At 38.2% G+C, this 26193-nt stretch overlaps 1 protein-coding gene across 4 annotated transcripts in view; it reads right to left on the bottom strand.

Moving 5' to 3' along the window:
• The window catches only part of RAP1A (RAP1A, member of RAS oncogene family), a 74052-nt gene extending 49234 nt beyond the window's left edge, over positions 1-24818 (bottom strand). Inside the window, exons 1-2 of one of the 4 annotated variants that reach the window (XM_067727253.1) lie at positions 24685-24790; positions 16168-16261 (exon numbers count right to left, since the gene is read on the bottom strand). In XM_067727253.1, the coding sequence (XP_067583354.1) occupies positions 16168-16181 (14 nt within the window). In that variant the 5' untranslated portion in view covers positions 16182-16261; positions 24685-24790. Of the gene's footprint in view, positions 1-16167; positions 16262-24684 lie in introns of all 4 variants that reach the window. The other 3 variants (XM_067727252.1, XM_067727250.1, XM_067727249.1) reach the window with 3 other exon arrangements.
• Between the last annotated feature and the right edge of the window lie 1375 nt (positions 24819-26193).

Below are 26193 nucleotides of genomic sequence, written 5' to 3'. Positions count from 1 at the left end.
CCCTCAAGTCCCACTCAGTGGATAAAGTTGTCCCTCCTCACATTTAAGGTTATTTTTGCATGTCTAGTATCCCTTCCTCCTCTTTTTGGTTATCCTGACACTCTGTGGGGAAATAACCTGTTTCCCGCACAGTAGTTTTGGTGGGAACGTCAATCAAAGTATTCCACCCCCCACTAGGCAAGGGAGATTTCGTACCAAGGGATGTCGAGGGATGCCAATTAGGCTGAATTTCTTATGATGCTGAATCTTGAGCACAATGATGTGAATATGGAAAATGGTTAGAGCTGATTCATTCTGACTGTGGTACACTACTAAAGATACTGTTGTTCATTGCTGCTACCTAGGTCCTGATCCCTGCAAACTGTCCTGGTTCTTCTTGGGGTTTCCTGAGGCCTGCATACTTTTTTCTTATGTAAATTCTGTTATTCAACATCCATCATATAAATATCTTTTTTTCTGCTTAAATTAACCATTTCAGCCATTTGTTCATCCTTTTATTGGAAAAGTATTTATTGAACTATGTGATGGTTAGTTGTATGTGTCAACCTGGTTAGGCTATAGTAGCCAGTTATTCAAACAAACACTAATCTAGGTGCTGCTGTGAAGGTATTATGTAACTGTTGTTAACATCAAGTAAAGGAGATTACTAATAATGTGAGGAGGCCTCCTTTAACCAACTGAAAGCCCATAAGGGCAAAAATGAGGTTTCACTAAAGAAGAAATTCCGTCGTGAGAATTTCTGCCAAAGCTTCCAGCTGGTCTGCCCTATAGATTTGGACTTGCCAGCCCCCACAACCATAGACACCAGTTCCTTGAAATAAACCTCTTTATTTTTACACACACACACACAAAATGTATGTGTATATGTATAATGCGTGTGTGCGCACGCACACGTTGTAATCCTACTGGTCTGTTTCTCTGGAGAAACCTGACTAATACAAACATCTGCTGTATACTGGTGCTGAGAACAAGACAAAGTCTGTTTCTGTTGCTTGCAACCAAAGAAAGCCCAGTACAGTTATATATGTCACTGTTTGAGAAAGAGAGTCCACAAAGATTTCACTGTTTGACACATGCGCTAATAGTTTAAGATCAAAGCTGTGAGTAGAATTTTTAAATTCTAAACCTACTGGCAATAAAACTAATTTTCTAGATTCCTCCAAAGTACAGGGAAATTAAAGAATGATGGCATCCTTAAGAAAGAAAGGGTGTCTAAAACAGCTGTCAGAATGTTCAGGTTCCTTTACTCTAGTTCAGGGATCAGGAAACTATGACCCACAGGCCAAATCCAGTCCACTGCCTGTTTTTGTGTGGCCTATAAACTAAGAATGTTTTTCAAATTCTTAAATAATTTTTTTTAAATCAAAAGAAAAACAGTACTTTGTGATATGTGAAAATTATATGAAATTCAAATTTCAGTGCTCATAAATAAAGTGGACACAGCCATGCACATCTGTTTACATATGGTCTATGGCTGATTTTGCCCTACAACAGTAGAACTGAATATTGCAACACAGACAACATGACCCTAAAAACCTAAAGTATTTATCATCTGTCTCTTTAGAGAAAAGTTTGCTGACCCCAATCTAGTTTATCAAAGAAAAGCATTAACCTATCTTCAGGAGGAATGGGTAACAAAAGGGAGGAAATGTTAGAAAGGAGGATACAAGAAAAGGAATAAATTAATTGTAGCTATTATTCTTTGAATCCTCACCATGTATGTACAAAACACTGTTTGGAGCACTTTACACATATTAATATTTTTAATCCTTACAACATTCTTATGAGGTGGAGACCATTATCTTGATTTTATAGATGAGGCAGAGAGGCTAAAACAAACCCGCCCAAGTGCAACAGACATAAATTACAGAACCAGGATTACAACCCGGGCTGTTTGCCTCTAGCATCTGTGTGGTTAACCACAACATCATACTGCTTTATCACTCATCTTCTTGTCTATCTAATCTGCACAGCATTAATGATGTTGATTTTCCTTAAAGTATTACAAACTTTGTAGATGAACAAACAATGGAATAAATGAAGAAGTTTGTGGCAGTGGATTCCTCAGAGAACTTGAGGGATGACAAAGACCTATGCCTATCTTCCTGCTTGAAGACAGGAAACTCAGGAAGATGCCCCACTGGATTCAATCAGTGCCTCCCCCAAACCATACTTGAACTCAGAAGCTCAGGCAAGCTTCAATATGAAGGCTAAGATAAAGCATGTTCTCCTTCCACATGTCTTGCCTCATCATGATCAATTAAATAAGAATCTGGATGGTGGAGCTGTGATGTGGATATTTCTTAAAACTCCTCAGTTAATTCTAATATACAGCCAATCCTGGGTTGAGACCTACCACAGTATATTTCTCTCCTTTCAAGGAGAGTGTGATGAAAAGAAAAGAATACAGGTGAGGGGAGGGGCAAAGGTAGAGATGGGGAAACTTGACAAACTTATCTTCCAAGAATGGAATTTTCATTTAGTACCACAGCATGCTAGTAAAGTGCATTTCTAGTCTTCATGTCTCAACTCTACATCTAAAAACTTAAAAAAAAAAAGCAGGTATAAAAACAAAACTAAATATTTTTACATATACATGTTTACACAAGAAATTTTTGTAAGATACATAGCGAATGATAACTATTATTTTTGCCTTATCTGTATTTTTTACTCAATCTGTATTTTTGTCACATGTATTTCTTTTTATAATGTATTACTTGTTTAATTAAAAATAATTTTTTAAAAACAGTATGGCTAAAAGGATGTTCAAGGATTACTTTAATTATACTTTGAATACCAAAATAATTACGTAAAAAGCTAGTAAAAATTACTTGATACCTTCCTAGAAAGCAGTTTACTTTTTGTCAGAGCGCAAGACATAAAATCTCCCCAACCTTTATGTGCAGCAGAGATGTATATTCTAACAAATCTATTAAAGAATCTTTTCTACCAGATGACTATTACTAACTGAAGTTTTACTGGTACTAATCTATCAAAATACTTAAACATGAGGGGAAATATTTTAAATAATAAAAAATAAAATGGAAATATTTCAAAGTTTTACAAACACAAATGTCTATTATACATTCTAATTTTTATAATCATTTATAATGATCTCACATTATGTTTAGCTAAAATCAAATATCCTCCTTATATGGACAATTCATTTAAATGAATCTGAAGTTTTTAATATGGCTTCAGGCTTCAGAAAAGAAAGTAGGCAATGGGGGTGGTTAAGACAGTATCCAAGCAATCACACAGGCTCGGGCAAATGTGTAAAGTCATAGTGAGTTAATGCTCAAGCATGGCTTGTCATTTGCTTGCTACTGTGAGTCTGAGTAAAAGATTCAGCTTCGTGTACATTAACAAAGTGTTTAAGTTAAAGTTTGCACCAAAGAATAAAATCTCAAACCTGGTTAAACGGTAAGCCTCAAGAGACAAAAATCACATTTGAGATGTCAATTTTTTAAACATAACTCGCAAGAAAGACCATACCACAAGGGAAGATGGTTGGTTTTTCACTTGGCTAGATGAAGAACCATGACCCAAAGCAATGTGAGCCTCTGTAATGAGCCTAAGCTAGCTGTGGTAACAACTCAACTCCAAGAGAGTCTACTCGTAGAAAACAGTCCTATCCGAATTGCCTAGGTACTGAATATCATTTATTCTATTTATTATGATTAGTTTTTAATCTGGGTGAACACAGTACTCTCAGGAGAGATTTTTCATTACAAAGGTAAATTAAGTCTTCCAGAACACTAAGAGCATTTGAAAGTCTCACTCAAAAGTGTGTCTTAGGGAGTTCCCTGGCGATCCAGTGGTTAGACCCCACGCTTTCACTGCCAAGGGCACGGGTTCAATCCCTGGTCCAGGAACTAAGATCTCACAAGCCATGCGCTACAGCCAAAAACAAATAAATAAATACATAAATAAAATTAAAAACAAAAGTGTCTTAAGAAAAAAGTTAGGTCATAGATAGAATCATAGTAAGTAGGGTCAGAATAAACATTTAAAGACTTTAGTAATGGTGTGAGCAGTTAAGTTTAAATTTAAAGGAGAAACTGTCTCAGAAAAAAATTAGTGCCTTAAAAAAAAAGCCTAGGGGCTTCCCTGGTGGTGCAGTGGTTGAGAGTCCGCCTGCCGATGCAGGGGACACGGGTTTGTGCCCTGGTCCAGGAGGATCCCACATGCCGCGGAGTGGCTGGGCCCGTGAGCCATGGCCGCTGAACCTGTGCATCCGGAGCCTGTGCTCCGCAACGGGAGAGGCCACAGCAGTGAGAGGCCCACGTACCGCAAAAGAAAAAAAAAAGCCAAAAAACACTTCTACTTTGAAAACCAAAGCATAGGGGCTTCCCTGGTGGCACAGTGGTTAAGAATCTGCCTGCCAATGCAGGGGACACGGGTTCAAGCCCTGGTACGGAAAGATCTCACATGCTGCGGAGCAACTAAGCCCGTGCACCACAACTACTGAGCCTGCGTGCCACAACTACTGAAGCCTGCATGTCTAGAGCCCATGCTCCACAACAAGAGAAGCCATCGCAATGAGAAGCCCACGCGCCACAAGGAAGAGTAGCCCCCACCTGCCGCAACTAAAGAAAGCCCGCGCGCAGCAACAAAGACCCAACGCAGCCAAAAATAAATAAATAAAATAAATTTATTTAAAATAGAAAACCAAAGCATAATTCTTCTGCAACGTTTAATAGATCTATTCTCATATATTTTGAACTTTATGAACTCTAAACCTCAGAAAAATGTATGAATAACTCTGAAGACAATAATATAAAGGAACTCTGTAAAAATAAGCAGAAAAAACATGAGATATCTAAATAAGTACATTACCAAAAATGTACAAAGAGAGAGAGAATATATCTCCTTTTAAAAGGAATAAAAGTTAGATAGCAAAGAGTATATATTCAAGATACTTCAATCAAAAAACCAAAGATTAAAAGGCATACTGGACAGAAATGTTGTGGTTCCAAGTATTTCCATAGAACTCACAGCTCAACAACTTGTTTGTCTACTTTGCAACTCAGAGGTACTTTTAGAGTTCTGAATTACTGCCAGGCACTAAAAGTTCTCAAGCCTAAAAATGTCAATCCTCAAAAATTTGTATTATTCCAATCTAGTTAAAATACATATATCAATACTTGTGTCTTAAAAAAACAAAGAAACAAAATCTAGCCAAACTTAAACTGTAACTTGTAATCTGAAAAATATACAAAAGCACATCTGCCTACTTAACAGAACTTTTTATATTTCCAGATATAAAAGTACAACACTAAAGTACAGTAATGAAAATCTAGTACCAATATCAGAGCAGGCATGTAAAGGAATGAAAAAGAAGTGAAAGCCTAAAAAGAGACTCAAGCATATAATGCAATTTCAATTCTTAAATGACCTGGCAATTCCACCATAAATGGGAATTTATGATACAGAAAAACACAAGCAAACAAAGATGTATGCCAAAAACAAAAAGAAAAAAAACCCAGGAAACAAAAGGCCCTCCAATAAAAGAATGGATAAATGTACCTCAGTTCAGTAGAACACTGCTAAAAAGAAATGGGTTAAATTACATATAGTGATATGAAAAGATGACCAAAATGCCTTGGGCAAAAAAGCAATTTGCCATAGTTAAAGTTCAGTCTATTATTCTTTTTTAAAAGATAGATAGGGACTTCCCTGGTGGTCTAGTGTTGGGACTCTATGCTTCCAATGCAGGGGGCGCGGGTTCAATCCCTGGTGGGGGAACTAGGATCCCAAACATGGTATGGTGCAGCCAAAAATAAATACATCTTTAAAAATAAAATAAATTAAAAAAAAACATAGATACAGGTTTATAAAACTACTTATGTTAGAATATACACAGGAAAACGCTGGACAAATATTCACATTAATAGTGGTTGTCCTTGGGGAAAAGGACTTTCAATAATTTATACATATCGAAATATTAAGATATACAGAATAAAATAATTCTGCTTCTTGGAATTCATCCTAAGGAAATAATTTAGAATGCCTGGAAAAATTCAACTACAATGATATTCATAGCAGAGCTTTTATAATAAAAAATCGAGGGACTTCCCTGGTGGCACAGTGGTTAAGACTGCGCTCCAGATGCAGGGGGCCCAGGTTCGATCCCTGGCCAGGGAACTGGATCCCACATGCCACAACTAAGGAGCCCATGTGCCACAACTAAGGAGCCCTCGAGCCTTAACTAAGGAGCCCACCTGTCGCAACTAAGACCTGGTGCAACCAAAAAAAAAAAAAAAAAAATTGAAAACTATAGGGAATAATTTTTAAAAGTGACTGCAAATTCACATAACAGAATACACCTATTGATATTATTTATCCATTAGATATAATATAAAATATATTCATTTTCACAATATTTTTTTTAAAGGGGGCATGAACTATTATGCATCCAATCTCATTTTCTGAAGGAAAATAGATATGCATTGAAAACCACTGGGCAAGAAGTATACCAAAATGTTAACAGACTGGGAGGTAAGACTAAGAGTGATTTTTCTTTTAGCTTATTGTATTCATTCTCAACAGGGGCAATATTGCTCCTAAGGAGGTAAAAAAAATCTTAACTCTTTTAGTGTACAAAGCACAGATTAATGTACAATAAATAAACAAATATACAGGATAATACCTGTGGTATTAAAATTTCATTGGGGGACGATTAGAAAAATATATATATAAAGACTGGAGTGAGGGGAGCAAGTGATAATAATAAAAAGGCTGAGAAACACTGCCTCATTGGTACTCTCATTGGTATTACTTGGGTCTGAATAAGTAATATATGCACATTGAACTACTTAAAGTTAAGACATAACATTAATTTTCATTATTAAATATAAAGTTTATTCCTATAGTCCTAAGGCTTTAAAAATACAATACAGATTTAAAAAAAATAATACTAAAATGAAAACATAGAGTAAGAAATTGAGAAAGTACTGCGTCAGAATTATCTGGGATCCACTGGCAGAGTTAACTACAGATTCCTTGGTCCTATTGCAGATAATAAAATCAACATATCTATGGATGGGATTAGTAGCTTTTATTAAATGAGGCACACTTATATCATCATACCACTCCATGGAAATATGAAATCCAGACAGATATATATTTTAATCTGGTCTAAGAAATTTTTTAAATTATGTACTTAAGTGATAAAAATAAAAATAACCTAAAAGCCCGGAAATCTAGGAATTCCTGCTAACCTCCTCCCTTTCCTTTAAGGAACCTGGAGATTCAAATTTCTTCACAAACTATCAAACACACCCTATTATCCATTATTTCTACTGGGTACAAGGCACTGTGAAGAATATAAAAGAAATAAGCAAAATTCATAAATTTTGCCACTAAAATAAACTCACTTCAGTTATATCTGCAAAATCCAGTATTAACTACTGGCCTTCTCAAGGCATCATTCACGAAGAAACACAAGTTTTCATCCCATGATGAAAATTAAACAAGTAGGGAAGAAAAGTCACTGTTAGGTAATAATAACTGGGATGCTGTCAGCTACATTCAATTTGCTAGTTAATAAACGTGTTTGTCATGTCAGCCTTGAAATATGCAAGATTCAAAATTCTGCCTATCCCAAATTACAAACCTCCCATGTTAAAGACTCTGGGTTTAAAATGTTAAACCACAAATGCCAAGATTTACTGTGTACATAAATAATGAATCTACCTAAGTGTACAGGTAGTAGTCCCACTTAACTAAAAGAGAATACACTGGGTTAGTCAAAATGGATACAAAGGATTAAGACGTTGCTTCAGTTCCTAGTGATCTTCTCCAGTTTCTTATAGACATCGATGCCAACTTTTGGTGGTAGTAATAATAGCGGCAGCAGTGATATTTAAGTTCTTTTTGTACGCCAGGCATACTTATTCAATCCTCAAACATGTCTTTTTCCATTTTACAGATGAAAACAACTGGGAAATAAAGAGGTGAAGTAACAGCTGGTAGATACTATATACAAACTTTCATAGTGTTTTGCCTGCTGACCACAAATACAGTATCAAATAACCAAATATTCAATGTGAGATTTGGCATATCATTATATAAATACATTTATATCTTGTAATTAAACAATTATCTATAAAACAGTATACAAATGAATGTAACTGAGGCAAACCTGAGTTAGAAGAATCAGAAGTTTTCCAAGTCATCATATCAATAGTACACTTTTCCCATTTCTCTCACTTGCTACACCAAGAAAACGAACTTAATTTTGCTTGTTTTTGTTTTAAAGTACAGATTTTGTCATTATATATAATTCCATCTCAGGAATGCATTTGTTTAATTCATCTGTAAAGCCTTTAACTCATTTTATCCCCAAAGAATCTTCATCTGTAAAAGCTTTATTAAATTTAATTTCATATTCTATAATGAACTCATCTTAGAACCTTCATTTTCTAATTATAATATATATATGAACAGTGTATAAAATTCAGAAAAAAGTTTAAATTTAAAAAGGAAAATAAAAATCACCTGTAATCTCAACTTCACGATAACAACTTTGATCCTACTGATGTTTCCTTCTTGCCTATATTCTACATACGAATAGAAACTTGTAAAAAATAAGAATTGAAATCATACTATATAAACATTGTTAATCAACTTTTTCTCTCTTAACAATAGAGCATTTCTTTAAATGGTGCAGACAAAAGCGATTACATGATTGATTTTCTACAAAACATTTTGGCTTACAGGACTAAAAAAATAGTTTCTTATACTGTGAAAATTAACCACAAGGTGGAGAGAGGATGGTTGGTCCTTCATATAGAGCCATCTCTCTTTTGCAAGTATTTGAATGCTTTAAAAAAAAATCATTGAAAAATTTTACTGATTAAATAGGCATTCTCTTTGTACTACTAAAAAACTTCACATGTCCATCTTCAGCACATCAACACACAGAAGACATTAAATACATGGTTATGGAAATGTTATAGCTGCAAAAGATCAAAAATGTGACAATTCACTATAGACACAAGCTCAACCCAGTACCGTTGAACCTAAGCAGAGCCAGTTTGGAACACCACAAAGCAATGATTCTTTCTACCCAGTATTAAGGCCTACTGCTTACATACACACACAAGCAGATAGCACTGAGTGGTGACACAATCTCAAGCTTGTTCTATTGATGACAGTAGTACAAGTCTAAAGCATAATGGAAATAAGAGAATGACTACATCACCTAAAACCCTCCTACCCATAGTTTCAACTGTACTTGAGTTATAATGCTGTCATATTTTAAAGTAAAAATTATGACATTTGACTACTAGTGAGAAGTTACCAAACATTTATTTAAAATTCAAAAGAATGTCTTACAATGGAGTTTGTCCCAAGTGTGAAACTCAATATTCAAAAGGCACAGGAACTTTTTTTTAAGTTCCAGACTTATCATCTGGATGTAAAAGACACAACATCAAAATAACCTAATATCTGAAGATTTAAACAAATAAAGGTGGGTCTGAAGACATTAAGATTCACCTTCCAACTGACTTGCCCATGGTTTTTCTTAAATTAATCTAATATTCTTAAATAATTAAATTTATAAAAGTGTCACTTACATCAACTTTTAGATATACACATCAACAGGGCAAATTGGTACTTGTACTTTATATGCAAAACAATTTTCTGAAGCATGAAAATCTCATGTCAGGGGGTTACGTATGTCATTACTAAACTGATTATATGATTAGAATAAAGAGCAGCAGCATACAACAGTTGAGCAGTTGAAAGCTGTCATACAGAAATCTAGCCCCCAAAACCCCAAAAAACAAAAAAAGCACTTTGAGGATACCAAGAACCAAATATTACCGGAAGTTATCTTTTATAGACCCATCATATTATAACCTTAGTCTCAGACAGCTAGAGACAAATTTAAAAACATGTTCCTTCTTCACAAAAACAACACTCTTCATTCTGTCTAGGTTTATTGTACTTTGAACACAAATCAACAAGACAGATCCCATCCTTCATGAAGTAGTGATACTGCCACAAATGATGAGATTCATCATATCCTGTCAGAAGGTCCCTGTAGGCCACCATATCTAACCTAAAGTGTTCTTTCTACTCTTCAATGTTATTTATCTCCTTTTAGCCCTCATTTCATCAATTTCATTTCTCTTTTGGTGAAGATAAGTTTCTTTTCACAGTCTAGCATAGCAACTTCCCGTGTCATCCATTTCCTTATGGTAAATCCTGTATTATAATCCCTTCCCTTTTGCAACCTTCCACTAAAAGTTTCTTTCAATCTCTCGATTATCTGCATCTATTTTCATCTCTTAGGTATCCATTCATATTAAGTATTCATTTAAAAGTACTCTAAACTTAATTTATTAAGATATTAATTCATTTGGGGCCTTCCCTAGTGGTGCAGTGGTTAAGAATCTGCCTGCCAATGCAGGTAACACTGGTTCGAGCCCTGGTCCGGGAAGATCCCACATGCCGCAGAGCAACTAAGCCCGTGCGCCACAACTACTGAGCCTGTGCTCTAGAGCCTGCAAGCCACAACTACTGAAGCCCTCGCGCCACAACTACTGAAGCCCGTGTGCCTAGAGCCCGTACTCCGCAACAAGAGAAGCCACCGCAATGAGAAGCCTGCACACTGCAATGAAGAGTAGCCCCCACTCACCACAACTAGAGAAAGCCCGCGTGCAACAACAAAGACCCAACTCAGCCAAAAAAAAAATATATAATAAATAAATTTATATATAAAAAAGATGTTAATTCATTTGAAGGATTAGAAACTATAAATATGAAGTTTAGAGAGATCTCATACTGCTATTCTGCCTGAGTATTAACATCAGTCGAGGAAAAAAAAATCCCCATTATGTATGTTTTTAACCCTACTAACCATTAAATGCCCCGGAATTATCAGTTCATATTTCTGAACAATAAATCACACACTACGGTGTACTAATAGAAGACAGAAATAAACACCCCCCCCACTGAAACAGTTAGAGATTACGTGGACAACTAATGTTGGCTGCATAAACATTTTGATTACTGTTGTTCCGCCACCTTACTTCAAAAATCTACAGTAAATTTTTAAACAATTATGAACAATTTAAGAGATAGAAGCAGAACCAAAAGAAGATGATATCTCGAATGTGAATGCAAGGGTCTAAAGCAGATTTCTTTTAAAGCTGAAAACATTAGGGACTACTCAGGTAGTTAAAATCTTAGTGAAAATTATACTTTCTGAGTTTCTGGTCTTTATTTCCCTCCTTAGAATTTTTACTGTGTGATTTATTTTAAGTAATTTAAGCTACATGGGGGGAGGAATTTTGCAGAGAAAAAAGATGGGTGAAGTCAATTATTTCTGAAGAGTTTTTGAGACTCATCTAATAGAAGAAAAAGGGTGTGCTGCACTGAAGAAAAGATTAGAGGGATAGAGGCAGTCTTCCGTCATTCACCTACTCATTCATTCATTCACTCATTCATTCATTCATGTTTGCATGCAAGCAAAACACAAATATTTACTGATCATTTATTTTGTGCTTTGTACTGCAGCAGTCCTTTCCTCTAAAAGTTTGCAGTCAGCATTAACCTCTACAATTAAGAGTCTGTGGACTTCCCTGGTGGTGCAGTGGTTAAGAATCCGCCTGCCAACGCGGGGGACACGGGTTCAAGCCCTCGTCCGGAAGATCCCACACGCCGCAGAGCAACTAAGCCCGTGCGCCACAACTACCGGACCCGTGCACCACAACTACTGAAGCCCGTGCACTCTAGGGCCTGCGTGCCACTACTACTGAGCCTGTGTGTTGCAACTACCGAAGCCCGAGCACCTAGAGCCCATGCTCTGCAACAAGAGAAGCCACCGCAATGAGAAGCCCGCGCACCACAACAAAGAGTAGCTCCTGTTCCTCACAACGAGAGAAAGCCCATGAGCAGCAACGAAGACCCAGCACAGCCAAAAATAAAAGAAAAAAAGACTTAATAAAAAAAGTTTGTGAATTTTCATAAATTATATAATTACCTTGGGTTTCATCATCTACAAAAAATGAACTATACCTATTTCACAGATTTGCTGTGCAGATGAAATGTGATGTAAGGGTTTTACCTTCCCCCCCAAAAATACTAGTTCCTTTTCCCCTATAAGTCCCTCTAGAGATTGGGACATTTATCTGTGGTTCTCAACCTAACTATGAAAAATCCTTTATTCTCCACAGATTCCATGTCTTTAAAGACTTTTGTGTATCAAATGCACTCACATTTTATTAATCAGTTATAATGGCTAATTAGAACTCTCAAATTGTCAGACATAAAAACTAATGAAACTCAATGCTGGGTTTCTGAGGTGTAAGCACAATGTTTTATTTCATTAACAGCCTGCAAATCACCACAATGTAGGATAATGATAATGTGGTAATTAGCCTCAAAGATTTGAGTCAATATAATTATTGGTCAAAGCAAATATACATAATATTTCACCTGTATAAATCTATTGAGAGCAAACATACAATTTTCATTAGGCTCTTTGCAATACTAAAAAGAATTCACTCTTATTTCTGCAGACCCCTGGAAAAACATAATTTATGTACCATAAATTGGTGATTTTCTATGTCTGGAAAAACTACTGGTTACCCTACAGATTTGTTTTAAGCCAGTATCATTAGTAACACCATCTTCAAATTCAAAAGTTACACATATTTATCCATAAAGGTAGGTAGTGATATCCTGCGTCTTCCCTTTGTATTTATAAGAACAAAATCCAAACCCTTCACCATAGACTTCTGTGATCTGTCCCTTGCTAACTTCATCTACCAGTCTCCCCTCAGCTTACCACAACGGCCTTCTCAATCATGACTAGCTGCTTCCCAGTTTAGGGCTTTTGCACCAACTGGCCCTCTTGTCTGGTTCACTCTTCTTGCAGATTGTCACATGTCTGGCTTTTTGTCATTCAGGTGTCAGATTAATATCATCAGGGAATTTTTCCTCAACACTCATTCTAAACCCTTCCATCACTATCATTTCTTCCTGTTACAGCTTCTTCATAGCATTTGTGACCTCTGAAATTATCTGTTCCCTTATTTGTTTGTTTACTGTTTCTCTCCACAATCACCAAACCCCACAGGTATAAAGAACTCCAGAGAGCAGTCTATTCACTGCCCTATCTTCAGTTCCTAAAATAGCACCAGGTAACCAATAATCACTCAATAAATATTTGTTGGCTAACTAGCCAAACTGCTTAAGATTATTTTGGGGAAGGACTGATTTCTTAGTCAAGAACTTACATTTAGCATTCAAAATTGCTTATTCAAAAGGAGTAAGAAAAAATGTTCTTTCAATGAAAAAAGAGTAAGAAAAATGTACACAATAATCTATTCAACCAATGGGCTTTATTTTCTTTTATTTCAATCTTTTGGGATAGAAAAATATGGAAGTCTACTCATGTTTCACATACCTCATATGTCGCCTCATGTAAAAATTGAATAAATTTTCTTTTTTTAATTTTAGCTTTATTGAGGTCTAACTGACATTTAAAATTGTGAATTTTCTTATAATAGTATACCATGAGCTGCTAGCCACTCAATCTAATAACTTATTTTTGCTGCCAAGAAGCAAGTAGGCTTCGAAGAATGTAAGAAGTACAGACTGGGAAGGCTATATCTGACATCATAGTGACAGTGCCAGCATGGCCCAAATCAGGGAAGATTCTGTTCTCAGCTATGCTTGGGGAGAAGGAGGGAAGGGTTAAGAGTCATCAGTCCTAGGGAATGAATTGTAGTTCTGATTTCTGTTGATCAACAGGAATATCTTCAAATCAATTCAAATAGACTTAACTGGAATCTCATAGTTTGAGACATTAAATCCCTGTTTTGAATATCTGAGGTCTCTAGTAAATGAAATAACACTCAGTTGACCAGATTTGGCTTTTGCAGTTTCACATTAAAAAAACAGTGTTTGTAAAAAAAAATAACACATATACAGTCCTCAATACTATGTGCTACATTTGCTTATTAATTTAAAATATTTTCAAGGATACTCTTAAAGGGGAGGAATGTGAATAAAATTAAAAATAAAGACTTTATTTCTGAGTTTAGAAAATATTTGAAAACTAAAAGAAACATTAAGAAAGGTATAAAACTCAATGGTTTAAAAAATGCAAACACCTTACATGTGTCACAAAGCTGTATTTATTTTTTAAAAATTGGGGGTTGCTTCTTTTTTCAACTGGTAACATAAAAGGAAGACAGCAAGCAGATAATTCACAGCTCATGTGAGTTTACTTATCAGTCAAAAAGAAATATTAATATAAATCTTTAGGCTAACTTGCTTACATATTATTCAGCCAAGTGGAAAGTACAATTAGCGTGGAGCTAGAACCAGTACCAGAATGACTAAGAATGGCATTTGCTAACTCATTTTATTTTAACTTAAGAAATTAAGAGAGAAGTACTGAAAGTGATATTTTTTCTAAAGAGCACATCCTCAGTTTCCTATTTTTTATTGCTCCATATTTTACTGCCTTCAACATGCTAAGCTGCTTAACAAGAAGTCTATACTGCACTTTTCATCACTTCTGCTCACAAAATTGATGTTTCTAAAGTCCAGTTGCATTCACAAAAGCTGGAAAAACCACACAGAGAAGAATTTCACCTTATAGTGAAGTATTTTAAGATAATACCTTCAGAAATACAATGTCTAAAAGTGAGATTCCCTGTTAGCTAAGAACTCAAAATGTTAGATAAGTAAATTTCTACAGGAGACTATACATTTGTCAAAGAAATAGCATAAACATGATTTTTATTGATGAAAAACAGGAATCTTTTACCCTTCAATTTTTTTAAAAAAGGTAGCAACAACCAAAGTGTACACACTGAGTCTTATCTTCTCTCAGAGGTTACCTAATTCCATGTAACCTATTCAATAGAATCAGACTCTTTCTTTTGAACTTCATGTCCAAACTGGGTATACTTGAAGATCCAGAGATCTTCACAACAGTGACTCCTAGCAACTCCCCCCAAAACCTTCCCTCTTGTTTTCCGTTAAACCCTCAGATCTTGCCTTACCTATGTGTTTAAACCAGTCTCCTTATCTTCAGTCTCTTTCTTCCTCAATTCATTCTGTACTCTGTAGCTAGATTCATCTTCCAAAAGATGAATGCTCTGATCGGATCATTTTCCTCATATCAAAACTTCTTGTGCTCCCACATAAAGCCTATACTTCTCAACCTAGCATTCAATGGCTTCCAAAGTCTAGTCCCAATCAATCTCTATGCCCTTATTGCCATTATTTTCTAACTATACAAGCCTAGGCTTCTGTCAAATCAATCTCCTGTCCTCCAACTTGTCCTGAACTTTCTATCTTGGCTCATGCCACTCCTACCACAAAGAATGTCTACCACTCCCTTCCAGCTGCCACTGCTCAAGGCCCCTTTGCATCTCTGCATTTATTTATGTAAATAAGGACACACGAAAGATATGTCCTGCCCCACCCTACAACACTGGCCCAAAACTTCCAAACCCAACAACTGCCAGCTTTTATTAAACGCCTACTATGTGCTCAGTAGTCTTAAACAGTATTTCTAATCCTCTCAACAATCCTATAAAGTAGGTATTATTATTTATTCTCCTATTAAAGATGAGAAACCCAAAGCTCAGAAACATCAAATTATATATTTAGTAGGTTACCTTAAATTGTACACTCAGTAAGTTGCCTCAAATGATATACTTAGTAAGTGGGAAAGCAAGGATTTGAACACAGGCTGCTTAACTCTACAGCCATTGCTCTAAACACTAAGTTGTGTGGTTTTTTTTAAGTCTGAATCATGTGACTATCCCTCTCATCTATCTGAAACAATTTAGTTTTACATTATAGTTCTACTTATTACATACTATAAAATAAGCTTTCTCATGTTTGTTATTTTAGTAAAGAGAGAAGACTAAAATGCTATTTCTTTCCAATATAAGAACAATACTCAACTTGCAATGTCAAGGAATATCTTTTTTGTTACAAAGATTACTTTTACCTAAAATATTTTCAAAGAAAATCATTCCAACCAACTTTTTCAAAGACGACTGCAAATTAATAATCATACACGCTGATGGTTTTACAGATTATTAATAATATGAGGATTTTGTGATTACCACCCAAGAATTGTAACAGATATCTATCAAATTGGCAAAGATTGTAAAAACTGACCTACTCAATGCCATTGAAGGTGCAGTGAGACACACACTCTTATACACAGGGTAACCACCCTCTGATCCAGTTATCCCACTTCTGGGAATCTACCCTAAAGGAAGAAAAAAAAAAACAGAGATGCAATCAAAGATAAATGTACAAAAATGTTTGCCCCAGTGTTATCTAAAATAGTAGTATTATAAAGATCAACCTAAGGGTCCCACACTAGGAGAACAATACCCTGTTCAGAGAAAAAAGTAGGAGCGAAACTGTATGTATAGAAATATAATTCCAATTTTTTTAAAAATTAAAAGAATCTGTACACATGAGGAAAGAACTAGAAAAATGTACATTAAAATGTTAGTAGAAATTATCTCTGGGCGATAGGTTTATGAGTAATCTTCAATTTCCTCTTTACATTTATGTTCTTTTCAAAATTTGCCACAATGCAGCATGAATTAGTTTAAACAAGAAAAAAATGTTCAAACAGTTATAACCCCTGAAAATGGTCCTGAACCTAACAAGGGCATATTTCTTGTACTAGAAACTACACTTCCTACTGCAAAGAAAACATCAAATTTGTTTTGTTTCCAGCTTCTATTAGGCTCAGGGGTACTTTCAGATTGTGTAAAGAATGTCATCCAAAACTCAGTAGTACTCATGAAACTGCACAAGGCTCACTATCTAAAAGTCAGCCAATACTCCAATAGAAAGCACCACAGTTAAACGAACTGTTTTACCGTATGCCTGTTGAGAATAATAAATGTCCAATTAATCCTAACTCAAAACATGCAAAATGGAAAAACCAGAAAAAGTATTCTCATTTTGCAAATTAACTAAATATACCGTTGTTGCCTTATAAGCACATCACAGGTCTGGGAGGAACTTGAAAATAAAGCTGGCAAGCTACCAACAACATTCACTAAAAACGCACACAAATGCATTTTCTCTATATGCACGTTTCTGTTCTATTGGATAGTTAACTTTAGTGGCACAGGTTGATTTTAATCAGTGTAGAAAAAATATTAAGCTGTTCTTCAAAAGAAAAAAAAAATCCAAAACTTCTCACATTAAACATAGAATTAAAACTGTTAGCTGAACCGGGAAAAAACTTCCCTACAATGTGGCATATATGCAGAAAAGCAATTTGGAAAAAAAAAAAAAAAGGAAAGAAAAGACCTTTGACGGAAGTAAAATAGGTGGTTGAGCAAGCAATTCTTATTTTACTGCACTTTAACCAATGAGAAACTGGTTTGCCCTAATTTTTTTCTTCATTTTTTTTCTTGTTTAAAACATTTTTTTCTTGTTTAAACTAATTCATGTTCCATTGTGGCAAATTTTGAAAAGAACATAAATGTAAAGAAGAAGTTGAAGATTACCCATAAACCTATCACCCAGAGATAATTTCTACTAAAAAGCTGTTAGAAAATAAGACCACAGAAATAGTTGTTCAGAAACTAAGAGAGAATTAAAATATCACATAGCTTTTACTTACAAAATGAGTATCATTCTATTTTTACTCAACCATGAAAATACAACATTTATTTAAAAGACATATGTCAGGTTCTGGGAAACAAAATAAATTACTAGACTATATATATAGACTATATACTTAGAGTAGAAACTACAGACTCACATCTCAGTTTCTGTCAAACTGCCAAATACTGGGTCACCCAAACTTCTGTTCAATGACTGAATCTGAAATCTAATAATCAAGTTATGCAATATTTTCACAGCTAGAGTTTAAAAGGTAGTTCAGGGGGCTTCCCTGGTGGCACAGTGGTTAAGAATCCGCCTGCCAATGCAGGGGACATGGGTTCGAGCCCTTGTCCGGGAAGATCCCACATGCCACAGAGCAACTAAGCCCATGCGCCACAACTACTGAGCCTGCGCTCTAGAGGCCGCGAGCCACAACTGCTGAGCCCGCATGCCACAAGTACTGAAGCCCGGGCGCCTAGAGCCTGTGCTCCACAACAAGAGAAGCCACCGCAATGAGAAGACCACGCACTGCAACGAAGAGCAGCCCCCGCTCACCGCAACTAGAAAAATCTCATCCATAGCAACAAAGACCTGACGCAGCCAAAATTAAATAAATAAAATAAAGAAATGCATTAAAAATAAATAAATAAATAAAAGGTAGTTCAGGGGGCTTCCCTGGTGGCACAGTGGTTAAGAATCCACCTGCCAATGCAGGGGACATGGGTTCGAGCCCTTGTCCGGGAAGATCCCACATGCCACGGAGCAACTAAGTCCGTGCGCCACAACTACTGAGCCTGCGCTCTAGAGCCCATGAGCCACAACTACTGAGCCCGCATGCCACAGCTACTGAAGCCCCCGCGCCTAGAGCCTGTGCTCCGCAACAAGAGAAGCCACCGCAATGAGAAGCCCGCGCACCGCAACGAAGAGCAGCCCCCGCTCACCACAACTACAGAAAGCCTGCACACAGCAACAAAGACCCAATGCAGCCAAAAATAAATAAATTAAAAAAATAAATTTAAAAAAAGGTAGTGCAGGAACTTCCCTGGTGGTCCAGTAGTTAAGACTGTGAGCTCCCGGGCTTCCCTGGTGGCGCAGTGGTTGAGAGTCCACCTGCCGATGCAGGGGACACGGGTTCGTGCCCCGGTCTGGGAGGATCCCGCATGCCGCGGAGCGGCTGGGCCCGTGAGCCATGGCCGCTGAGCCTGCGCGTCCGGAGCCTGTGCTCCGCAACGGGAGAGGCCACAGCAGTGAGAGGCCCGCGTACCGCAAAAAAAAAAAAAAAAAAAAAAAAAAAAGACTGTGAGCTCCCAATGCAGGGGGTCCGGGTTCAATCCCTGGTCAGGGAACTAGATCCCACATGACGCAACTAAGAGCCTGCATACTGCAACTAAAAGAGCCCACATGCCGCAACTAAGACCCGGTTCAGCCAAATAAATGAATAAATAAGGTAGTTCAAAAGACATCAATGATTTGGAATAGATACTGAAAACTACATAAAACCCAAAGATTAGTGTTAAATGTCAGCTGCTAAAATAATTAAGTTATGGTTGCTTGCTTAATGTCCTATAAAACAGCCAACATGTCTAGAACAGAATGATCCTATTTATAAATGAATTTAAAAATATCACTGAAAACAGAGTGAATGAATTTACTCTCCGGATCACACATCTGACAGATCTGAAATGTTCAGTCTGCAATAAGAGAGAATTCTTACTACTACTAACTTAGAATCTTACAAGCGGCATTTGGGCTTTGTCCAAAGAAACAGTTGTACTCAGTTCTTTGTGTCTCTCCAACTTTACACTTTTGTCATTGATAACTAAGCCACAGTTCTAGCCTAAGCAAAGTTATTTCTTACAACCAAAATGAGTGAGTATAACACAGCATTGCAAACAACCATGCGTGTTATAGGTATACATGTATACTTGTGAATTTGAAGTAAATCAACTTAAGTTTTAATTAATCCAACAGTGTCTTTTATCAGTTATGTGTTTAGTACATTCCTATCCTTATGAGATATGGCCTAATATAAATATATTCTGAAACCAAACACAGAATTACATATTTAATTCCAAATTTGGTTAGTTTTACCATTCGACACTTTGAACCACTCTCTGTCAATGTGAACTAAATAAATACGCTGAAGATAGGAAACTTATCTCTATCTCTGGGAAAACTGGATATGCAAAGAAACCTTTTCCAGATTTATCTAACCTAAATTTATATAGCCTAAGTAAGTCATCTGAACTGAAAAAAAAAAAGCCATTAGTCTAATGATTGAAATTAATTTCATAGAACATATTTAATCCTGAGATATTCCACTTATAAAAGTATACTATTTCTTATTTCAATTCCACCTTAATCATCATACACAATTTCCTTTTTCTATTGGTGCATACCTGTACCTTCTACCTCTAAAAGGCCTATTTTCAAGCAAAAATGACAGAATGGCATAGTTCTCTGTTGAACTGCTTAACTGATCGAACATCATGGTAAGTTTATAGGTTCAAATTTCACACACAGAAAAAAGGGGAAAAAATGGATGTTTCATCTGTTTCAGTAACATAAGAAAGCTTAAATATCTTTATTTTTAACATTAATCATTTCCATAAGATATGAATTTGGCATTAAGTCATGCAGCAGTATATGACATCGGAACGAGCAGAAAATACTTGGCAATATGCCATAACTCTTTTTAAAACTGATGAGTTCAATCTGAAAGGAACATTAGGAGGAAGTAAGTTTATGTTCACAATTTTAAACTCACCACAACATTAAGATATAAATGCTTTAAACAAGGTATTTTTATTGACCTTCTAAAATAAGAGAATTTTAGAACTGGGAGCTTAGAGGTTATCCGAGGTTCAATGAACATTTGCTGAGTCCCTAGCTCGTGTCAGACACAGTGCTAGGTGCTTGCAGGTAACTCTATTAGTTCAACCCACTCAATTCATAGATATTGGAGTTTCCGCTCATGCCAAATCAAGCCACGTAGACGCCCAGTGGTATGACTCTATCAAAACAGACTGGTATCATCCTCCTTTATAATCTAAATAAAATTTCAAAGATGCAGTGCTGACCTTATTTAACAGAAACAACAGTCTCTGTGTTTTGAATAACTTATAAAGAATTACAACAATTTAAAAATTCAACTGTGAAAGTCCTCAACCAAGTACTATCTGCGTAAATTTACTGCAAAGAACAAAACGTGGGGCTATCAGAGATGTATGATTCTAAAGACATACAAAACAGAAATTAAACAAATTGCAGATGCCATTTAAAAATCCCTTTGCAAAAAAAAAAAAGAATTATCAATATGAAAAATTAGGTGCTTGATTGGAATGTCCATTCTATATAAAAGATCATCAACCATATACTAACAAAGTTCTTGAGTATCAGTAAACACTGGCAAGATCTGAAGTTATTTAACTATCACATTATGTAAAACTCCCTGAGGGCAGAGACCCTTTCTAATTCAACGATGTATCCCCAACAGTTAGCACCAACAGCTGGCACGCTGCTGTCAAATGTTAAAGAGAGAGGTGAGCTAACTAATGAACTCACGTGAGCTACTGGAAAATTCACTCTAACAATCTAAAAGGTCTCTTTTTTATAACTCAAATTATTTTTTAAAGTATTAAATAATAATATTCAATGCAAGTGACACTGCATGAAACTTAAGATCAACAACTGTCACTTTTAACTAGTACAATCTACTCTCTGAAGGAATTAATAGACACACCAAGAAGACAAGTATATTTATATACTTTGATTCAGCAGTACTTCTGGAAATCAATTCCAAGGAAATATTCGAAAAGAAAGAAAATGTTGTATACACAAAAGTGTTCATTTCATTGTTATTTTCAATAGGGGGAAAAGGAAACTACCTATACGCCCAAGAGCAGGTAGATGGACTATTTTGCAACCACGGAAAAAGGTTTAAAATGAAGATTAACCTCCTAAGGTCTTCCTGCTTCTACTCCCACCCCCCTCTCCCAGTTGATTTCCACACAGCAGCCAGAACATTTCCCACAAACGTAAGTCAGAACAGGTCTCTCTTCTACTCAAAACCCTCCAGTGGTTTCCCATCTCATTCAAAGTAAAATCCAAAGTTCTGACCATTGCCTAAAAGGCTTTATAGTGGCCTCGGCTACTTCTTTAACCTCAAGCTCTCTCACTTTCCCTCTTGCTTACTGGCCTTCTCCAAAAGGTCAAGGCAAAGACTGAGCAGTCTTTGCACTTAACAGTCCTCTCTGCCTGTAACCTTCTTCCCCAAGAGAGCATATATCCCTCACTCATGTCTTCCCTGACTACCCTTCCTTGCTACTGTTTCTCTTTATCCTCTTACCCTACTTTACTCTTCTGCATACCTCTTATCATCTGACTTATTCTATATTTATCTGGTTATGGCCCACCTCTCCTGATTAGTATATAAGCTCTATGACAGCAAGGACTTTGTTTTAATAGGCATTTAAAAAGCACTTGTTAGATTAATACTGGATGTTGATAATTGTACAATAATTATTAACTACATGAAAAACCATGCATATAAACAAGCTTGGAAGAGAACAGGAAAAATGATCTATGAACATTTTCAAGTGCTGATCATATTGCTAAGGAGTTTGCACAATAAAAATCATAAGTCAGTCGTGATTATGATTTTAAGCTGTCAAAAGTGACTATAACAATCTTATTTCCTTCAAAGCCGTTTGTTTAGAATTACTAGTTCAGGGGCTTCCCTGGTGGCGCAGTGGTTGAGAGTCCGCCTGCCGATGCAGGGGACACGGGTTCATGCCCCGGTCCGGGAAGATCCCACATGCCGCGGAGCGGCTGGGCCCGTGAGCCATGGCCACTGAGCCTGCGCGTCCGGAGCCTGTGCTCCGCAACGGGAGAGGCCACAGCAGTGAGAGGCCCGCGTACCGCAAAAAAAAAAAAAAAAAAAAATTTAAAATTACTAGTTCAAAATTATTGGTAAAAGTTATTAATGAGAACTTTTCCACATAAAATTGTAATAACAATCACTCTTAAATCTTGTTTCCAAAGACCCAAAGTTTAGTCTGTAAGGGCAGACACTGTCATTCCTGAGGTCACACAGAAGGTGAACAAAGGTATTTGAACAGTTTTAATATGGAACTGAATAATACTCAGGATTCCAGTTTACATTTAAGACAAGCACCCATGGTTGGTTTCAGAGGGTCCCTGAAACTGAATGTGAAATTTTGTGCATAAATGTCTATTGCTTCTTTCCTGAGGAGAGAGTCTATACGTATATTTCACTATAGTCTCAAAGGTGTCAGTGGCCCCAAAAACGTTAATAATTAGTATTTTGTATATTGGAAGTGAAATGCAATCTTCTAATTTGAGCTACCTCTCAAAAAGATAGATGATATGTAAAACTTAGACACATCTTTGTAATCAAACAATTCATTCAAGAAATACCAAGTGCCTACCATGTGCCAGTGGGCATGGTGTGATCCTCAGTACCTTACACCTAAGTATATTTTGTAGTACATAATTCAAAATGCGGAGTAAACAAGATTCACTGAAACACCAGACTAAAAAGAATTTCAACCAACACAAATATAATTTCAAACAGAAAGTGTTATAGGAAATCATAATAAAGACAGACAGGGGATCAGGGCCTGATTTAGTGCTTATTATGGCAAAATATCACAGGTATCAGTTACATCAAAAGAAAAGAAAAACTACACACACGTGTGCCCACCCCCACACACTCTGACAGGAAACCAAAATAAAGTTTCCAAATCCTGTTTCCAGCAGCATCCCTTCTGAGACTGCCCTTTCAGCATGCTTTTGAAGGTAGCAGCCCCACGTTAAAACTAAGAGCTGATCCTTCATTTTTACTGTGATTAAAAACAGGAAAAATCATCATCTCACACCCAGGAAGCAGAAAACTGTGGCTACCTGTACGACTGTGACCCAATAACCTCCTGCCCTGTTATTCCCTTCCTTCTTAAAACCACCTCCCTTCAAAGCAGTGACAAAACGATCTTCCCTCCCAAAACGGAATACATTAACTCCTCAATGCTAGTTCTTTTTCCAAGAGGTCAAATGGTCCCCTAAACTGGTTCTCAGCCCTGTGAGTTGATGTCTTCCCCTCATCTTTCCCCTATAGCAGTAAATTACACAATTTATCTAAGACACTGTCCTTAACTTCCTGAACGAGGGGGCAAAAGACACTCCTACCAGTCCCCGTTTGAAGGAAGACAAGAAGAATCACACAGTGACCTCTTCCCTAACAAAATTCAGGGGAAAAGCAGAGATCCAAGAAAGGCAACGCTGAAAAAGCGAACACATGGCATGCTACGGAAGACGTGGGGGAGAGAGGGCGGGAAAGGAGCTGAGAGGTGGAGTGGGGTGTAGAGATGTCAGCCCTGTGCACCGGGGGAATGAAGGAAGGAACGGGAGACCCCGAACCCTAACAAGGGAACACAGAAAGGACACCGCTCCCGTCTACCCGCACCTCTCCAAGGAGCCGAGGGAGGACAGAAAATTCACCCAACCCTGCAACCCCCTTCTACGCGTGCCCCCCAAAGGGTGAGCTGCGTTTGAAAGAAGATCTGACCCTAGTCTGGGGACAAGCAAGAAGAAAAAAAATGCAGCGATGTCTAATCTTCTACCTCTCTCAGGCAGCGAGGGGCGAGGGCACTATGTCCGGGGAGATGGCGAGGGAAATAGGCTTGTGCCATGACACCTCAGGGAGTTGGAGGGTGGGGGACACAATGTCCTCTTTCTCTCCCACACCCGGCCCGGGCCCCTCCCGTCCCTCTCCCGCAGGCCCAACCACAGTCGACCGGCTCGGTCCGCGGGCGTGGTTGGCTCTGGCCCCGGGCGGCAGCGGCCGGGCCTCCCCGAGCCCCGGCCCCTCCCGCCGGCCAGGCCCCCGGGCCGCCGCCCCGGACACCGAGGGAACGCGGAGAAAGAAGGGGGAGCCAGGGGACTGACCGGCGACAGGAGCCGCCTCAGCCCGGGCTCGGCCGACCCGCGCCCCCTGCTCCCTCTAGGGCCGGCTCCGGCTCCCCGCCCCTCACTCACCCCCACGGTCCGGCGCCTCCTCCACCTCCTCCTCCTCCTCCTCCCTCCTCTCGGCCGTGGCTCCTGCTCCGGCTCTGCGCGGCGACGGCGGCGGCGGCGGCGGCGGCCTCGAGAGCGGCGGCGGCGGCGGCGGCGCCTCCAGAACGCGCACGCACGCAGCACGCAGGCCCCGCCCCCTTAGTTCCGCCCCGCCCCTTCGAGTCAGCATCGGCGAGGTTTCGGCCCCGCCTTCCCCGCGGCTTTCCGGAGTCCGCTTAAAGGGGCCGCGCTGGAAGGCGGTGGAAGAGCTAAGAACGCAGAGGAAAGAGCGGGGAGTTGCAGCTTTGCCTTGCGTGGGGTGGTGGTGTGGGAGGCTGGAAAGGAAATGAGGAAGGGTCTGAAGATTCAGGAGAATAGAATTTTGGAGGGAATGCAACCATTTGATAAGTACTAATTGAGCATCTAGTAGGTGCTAGGCACTGTCCTAGGTTCAGGGAATGCCGTTGGCAAGCAAAGGCCCCGTGGAGCTTGCATTCTAGTGGGAGAGAGGAGACACAACAAACAAGTAAACAAAAATTTCGGGAAGTGATGTTGTGTGAAGAAATATAAAGCCAGGAATGGGATGACTTTATAGATGGCCAGGTATTGCCCCTCAGAGGAGACCTTTGAGCACATACATGTATGATATGAAGGGGTGAGCCTAGCAAATACCTCGGCAGGAGAGGGGTAGGGGGGTCTTTCCAAGCTGAAAGAACATCAGCCATAAACTCAGAAGTGGGAATAGCCTGGCATGTTGCAGGACCAACAAAAGGCCAGTATGGCTGAGCGTAGTCAGTTAGCCAGAGAGCAGTAGTAGTTAGGCTGAGAGGTGGGGAAGAGGTCAGATCCTATGGCGCCTTATGGGCTGTTAATAAGAGCAACAGAAAGCCATGGGAGGGTGAGCAGAGGAGTGACCGCATCTGATTCACATTTGAAAAAGTTACTCTTGCTAATGTGTGTAAAATACACAACAGGGAAGCACAGATGTCCTCAGGGAGACCAGTAAGGAAGCTGTTTATGGTAGCTTGGACTAGGATGGCAGCAGAAAAGGGGTGAGAAGGGATGTTTCGGGATGTATTCAGATACATATAGATTTGGAATGGATTTGGCAGAGAGTGTGTGAAGGAACAAAAAATCATGAATGATACTTAGGTTCAGGGCGTAAAGGATAGGTTAATGGTGATACTATTTAATGAGATGGGGAAGATTTAAAAAGGAAAAAAATCTGAGGTGGGGGAAATCAGGAATTCTGTTTTGCACATGTTGCATAAGGTGCTTGTTCTACATCCAAGTAGAGATGCAAAACAGTTGGATGGATATATGAGTCTGAACATATGAATTTGGGAGTCATCGGCACATAGATGCTTTTTAAAGCCTTAGGTCTACGTAAAATCACTTAGGAGGGAGAGTAGCTAGAGGGGAGGAGGAAGGTAAACTTCAAGCTTTGGAAATTCTGTAGAAGAGCAGAAGGAGCTACGAGGTAGGAGGAAC

The sequence above is a fragment of the Pseudorca crassidens genome, chromosome 2 (assembly GCF_039906515.1).
Source record: "Pseudorca crassidens isolate mPseCra1 chromosome 2, mPseCra1.hap1, whole genome shotgun sequence".
Lineage (NCBI taxonomy): Eukaryota > Metazoa > Chordata > Mammalia > Artiodactyla > Delphinidae > Pseudorca > Pseudorca crassidens.
This window is presented reverse-complemented; position numbering and strand designations above follow the sequence as displayed.